Source organism: Pantherophis guttatus, chromosome 15, assembly GCF_059756535.1.
Source record: "Pantherophis guttatus breed Tessera chromosome 15, ASM5975653v1, whole genome shotgun sequence".
In the NCBI taxonomy this organism is placed as follows: domain Eukaryota; kingdom Metazoa; phylum Chordata; class Lepidosauria; order Squamata; family Colubridae; genus Pantherophis; species Pantherophis guttatus.
The window spans coordinates 12556193-12561638 of NC_142077.1; the positions used below are offsets into that span (position 1 = coordinate 12556193).

The 5446-nt window shown below is 43.0% G+C and overlaps 1 protein-coding gene across 1 annotated transcript; it reads left to right on the top strand.

Annotated features, from left to right (window-relative positions):
- The first annotated feature begins 487 nt into the window (after positions 1-487).
- Positions 488-3829, top strand: LOC148111914 (vomeronasal type-2 receptor 26-like). Its single transcript, XM_087879166.1, has one exon. The coding sequence runs from the start codon at positions 3087-3089 to the stop codon at positions 3825-3827; it is 741 nt and encodes a 246-aa protein (XP_087735292.1). The 5' UTR covers positions 488-3086; the 3' UTR covers positions 3828-3829.
- The last annotated feature ends 1617 nt before the right edge of the window (positions 3830-5446 follow it).

Below are 5446 nucleotides of genomic sequence, written 5' to 3' on the forward strand. Positions count from 1 at the left end.
TTATTCTAACTGTGTTGCCTGAGGGCCCTCAGAGCCTCCTTTGATTCCGTTCTTCCACCACTCCTTCCCAATAAAAGCTTCCTTTTGAAAGGCCAAGTTTCAAGAGTCTGTACTTTCCTGAATGAGGAGGAGAGGCCGGACCTTACAGAGTCCTTTACTGAGATCCAGTGATATCACCAGAGTTCCCATAATCTATTTAGGAAGTGTAATGATGGGTGAGAATGACTTTTGGGATGAGGAGAAGAGAGGCTGCCTAGGGAAGGATCAGAGAAGAGGGGAGAATCCTGCAGCTGCATAAAGGGAGAGAAAGAAACTCAGAAAGGATCCTGGCTAACTTCTCAGGCTGAGAAAAGAGTTGGTGGGAGATTTGTTCTTTCAGATCTGCAACATTTTGTTAATGTCGCATTACAATCAAGTAGAATTAGCACATCTGGAGATGTTTTCCATCAGGATGACCAGGGAGAAGATTAGCCTGACAACTTTCTTCTTGATCAACCCATGCTTTCTGGGAATCAACCTCTTGTTTTCAAAGAGTTTATGAATCATCTTTTTTCTTTCTCTGTTCATTTTATTTGTCATCTGCTCTAGAATGTTCCCTATAATTGATCAATTGTGTCAATTATATTTTCTCTATATTTTGTCAGTATATGATTGACAAATTTTTTCTCAAACCTTTTCATTCACTTATGAAGATAATGACAGCATTTGTATCCTATTTAACCATATTTGGAGATTAGACAATTGCAGAAGAAAGATTCAATGTGGGATAAGAAACAAAGTTTTCTGTTTTTCAAATTCCTGGATGTTCCCATTCTAGTTTCATCCATTTCTGGAGAACAATGAATTTTTCAATATTTCTGAGAAGAAACTGTACTTGGATCAAAATGGAGAGATAACAGCAGATCTGGGCATTCAGGCCTCCTTGGTTCTCCCCAAGGAATATCCCAAGACAGAGGCTCTGGCATATTTCAAAAGACAGAGATTTACTATCAGAGGAGGTGCTCTTTCATGGCTAAAGTTGCTCAATAAGGTGGGAGAAATGTTGGTGTCTTTTCTCTGTTTTCCAAAGCCTGAGGTCCCATTTCAAGTGGGCAAAGCCTCGAGTCTCCTGGGTGGTTGGCCTCCCATGCCAGGTGGTGTCATCTCATGGAAGTTCTTCAAGAGACGGGACCTAAGTGGAGTGGCTTTGCCATGTTTTATGGAAACCTTTCAAGATCTTACTGGTCAGAGGTTTCTTTCTTCATCACAGTTTAATTTCATATTAAAAAATCTAATGGAATAGAAGTTTCCTCAATCTTTTACAGTAAACTTTGTTCTCAGATTTAACATGAATATATCATCATGCTTAAATCTTTTTCCAATTCGATCCCTCAAGACTTTTATTAAATAGAAAAATACTTTATTGTAATGTTAAATACCAAAAGCAAAAGAGAGGAACTAAATGAAGAACCTGCCAGTTTTACCTCCTGCATCTGTTTAGAAGTAGTCAGAGGTTTCATGTTTACCTCTGAAGATCAGAGGCTACTTGTCTCCATCCATTTCTGCCTCCATTTTCCATGGACGGAGGGTCCTAACATCTTTTCTTTGGCATTCTTTGTTTTTCTGCTCAGTCCCTGCCTCAGTCCAAATGTGTGGAAAGTTGCCATCCTGGATTTGTCAAGAGGGCTCGAGAAGGAGAGCCAGTTTGCTGCTACGACTGCGTTCCTTGTCCGGAGGGGACCTTCTCCACTCAGGAAGGTGGGTCACGCAGAGGAAAATGGGAGGCTTTGTGGAACTGGATCCAAATTAAAAAACAGATTGAAGCTCACCTGGTTTTTTATTTTTAACTTGCACAATTTCTTAGCTAAAAGGAAGTAAATCAAAAAGACTTGGAAGGATGGGCTGGGAAGAGATGGGAGGAGGGGGTGGCAGACTGGGCAAGCTTTACTAACAGCAGAGGAAATATCTCTTCTGCTTTTTAGTTTAGATTTCAGTGGTGGGTTCTGCTTACCTTTACCACCGGTTCACAATGGGAGCATGCACGCTTCTGCACATGTTCAGATCTCTTATGATGACGTCCGGTTCGGTGGGCGGAGCCTCTTGCCGATTTTACTACTGGTCCTTGCGAACCGGTCCAAACCAGGGGAAACCCACCACTGTTGGATATGTGCTGCTATTTTTATCTTTTTAGGAACACCTGAGTTCTTTGAAACTTGATGAATTGTTTTAGGTCCACCTTCTGAAAGATCTTTCAATCCACTGTATATTGGATCCTCCCCTTGAGGATCATTGAGAAGGTGTCACTGGGCCATAATCTGGTGCTGTGGATAGTTATGGGAGGGAACTCATTACACAAATATTCTGTCAGTCATGTAGATCAATCAATCAATCAATAATCAGAACAGGAAAGCACCTTGGAGGTCTTTTAACCCTACCTCCCTATACCATTTCAGACAAGTGACTGTCCAGTCTCTTCTCAAAAACCTCCAATGTTGAAGAACCCACAACCTCTGGAGGCCAGCTCTTTTCACTGGTTAATTGTTCTCACTGATAGGAAGTTTCTCCTTAATTCCATATGGCTTCCAGATGTTACAAGATACTGTAGGTATCCTCCAAATTCAGGAGATTAACTGCCATGTGGCAGGATTCAGGATGTCTGCCTAAAATGACTATATGATTCATTATTAACCTCTAATATTATACGTTCTTATGAAGATTCTATGCATTACACTGGAAATAATTAACATCCTATGTCTTCCCTCACCTTCATATACCTACCTACATTTTTTAAAAAATATCCTTCTTATGCTGTTTTTAATGAAATAGCTAAGAAATACTTGTTGGAAAATGCCCATGGTAACAGCTGTCATCCCAAAAAGGTATTTCTTGACAAAAAATCAGTATATTAAAGAAATATTGTTTTTTTGGCTTTCTCAGATACACAAAAATGCACCAAGTGTCCAGATGATAAATATCCAAATGTGGACAGAGTCCAATGTATCCCCAAAGTCATAACCTTTCTGTCTTATGAGGAACATCTGGGCATCATCCTGGTCTCTTTTGCCCTACTCTTCTTCCTAAACTCAGGCCTTGTTTTAATTATCTTCATGAAATACCGAGAAACTCCCATTGTCAAAGCCAACAACCGGGACCTCTCCTACATCCTCCTGGTCTCCCTCCTGCTTTGCTTCTTGTCTCCTTCTCTCTTCATTGGTCAACCAAGGAAAGCCACCTGCCTTCTCCAACAAACGGTTTTTAGCATCATCTTCTCAGTTGCCGTTTCTTCTCTCTTGGCCAAAACCATCACAGTTGTGTTGGCCTTCCTGGCCACAAAACCAGGAAACCGAGTGAAGAGATGGTTGGGGAAGAGTTTGGCCAACTCCATCATCCTTTGTTGTTCTGCTCTCCAAATTATCATCTCTTCCATCTGGCTGGGAGTTTCTCCCCCCTTCCCTGACTCTGACCTCCACTCCCAGCCTGGAGAGATCATCCTGCAATGCAACGAAGGGGCCGTTGTCATGTTCTACGTCACCCTCAGTTACATGGGCTTCCTGGCTGCCATCTGCTTCACGGTGGCTTTCCTGGCCAGGAACCTGCCTGGGGCCTTCAACGAAGCCAAGCTGATCACCTTCAGCATGCTGGTCTTCTGCAGTGTCTGGGTGACTTTTGTGCCCACCTACCTGAGCACCAAAGGGAAATCCATGGTGGCTGTGCAGGTCTTCTCCATCCTGGCCTCCAGTGCTGGTCTGCTGGTCTGCATCTTCATCCCCAAGTGCTACATTATCCTTCTGAGGCCAGACCTCAACACAAAGGAGCAGCTCACAGCCAGAACAAATGTAAAAATATGAGATATAACACAAATATGATAGTGGAAGAATTATTAAAGTTTCTTTTATTTGAAAGGAGATATTTTTTCCATTTAGATAGTATGCAGGAGTATTATTATTATTATTATTATTATTATTATTATTATTATTATTATTATTATTATTATTATTATTATTATTATTATTATTTATTAGATTTCTATACCGCCCTACTCCCGAAGGACTCAGGGCGGTGCACAGCCAAACAATAAAAACACATACAATACAAAATTTAAAAATAGAATAAAATCAAATTAAATAATTTTGGCCCCGACAAATTTAAAACCCCAAACTTTTAAAACCAATTTAAAATTGAATATATAAATACTAAAAAATATTTAAAATTTTAAAAATCTTTTATAAAAGAGGGGGGAAATTAGGCCAGGCCGGCCTGGTGAAATAGTAAGGTCTTTAAGGCACGGCGGAAGGTGCGCAGATCCGGGATCCTCCGTATCTCTGGGGGGAGCTCGTTCCAGATAGTAGGTGCCCCCACAGAGAAGGCTCTCCCCCTGGGGGTCGCCAGTCAGCATTGTTTGGCTGACGGCACCCGGAGGAGCCCCTCTCTATGGGAGCGTACCGGCCGGTGGGAGGCTATTGGTGGTAGTAGGCGGTCCCGCAAGTACCCGGGTCCTAAGCCATGGAGCGCTTTAAAGGTGGTAACCAAAACCTTGAAGTGCACCCGGAAGACCACCGGGAGCCAGTGCAGCTCGCGCAGGAGAGGTGTTACATGGGAACGCCATGTCGCTCCCATTACCACCCGCGCGGCCGCACTCTGCGCCAGTTGGAGCCTCCGGGTGCTCCTCAAGGGGAGCCCCATGTAGAGAGCGTTGCAATAGTCCAGGCGGGAGGTGACAAGGGCATGAGTGACCGTGCGTAAAGAGTCCCGATCCAGAAAGGGACGCAACTGGCGAATCAGGCGAACCTGATGAAAAATCCTCCCGGTCACGGCCGTCAAGTGCTCTTCTAAAGACAGCCAGAGTAAAGACAGAGTAAAAGAAAATCATGTATATGTATAGGTTTCAAATTTAGAAATCATTGAATTCTTCACAAAGGACCAGCTTACAGCCAGGAGAAATGTGTAAATATGAGACTGAGGAATTTCAACTTTTAACATTTTCCACAGTCCAAACCAGGGGTGAAATCTAAAAATTTTCGCTACCAGTTCTGTGGGTGTGCCTCAATTATTGGGTGGGGCTTGGTGGTCAGATGACTGGGTGGGTGTGGCTTGCTGGTTAGGTGGGCGTGGTCAAATCGACATCATTTCTTTGCCCTTTTTTAACCTACAAAACACAACACAACACAACTGGCTCACCAACAATGTAAAAGCAGCTGTGCTAGACCCAAAATGGCCCCTGCAACAAGCAGGAACCTCACACAGGCACAAAAAGCCCCCAAAACCAACTTTCACACTTTACACATACACAGCACAATACAAAACAACACAACTGGCTCACCCACAATGTAAAAGCAGCTGTGCTAGACCCAAAATGGCCCCTGCAACAAGCAGAAACCACACACAGGCACAAAAAGCCCCCAAAAAATCAACTTTCACACTTTACACACACACAACACAACACAACTGGCTCACCCACAATGTAAAA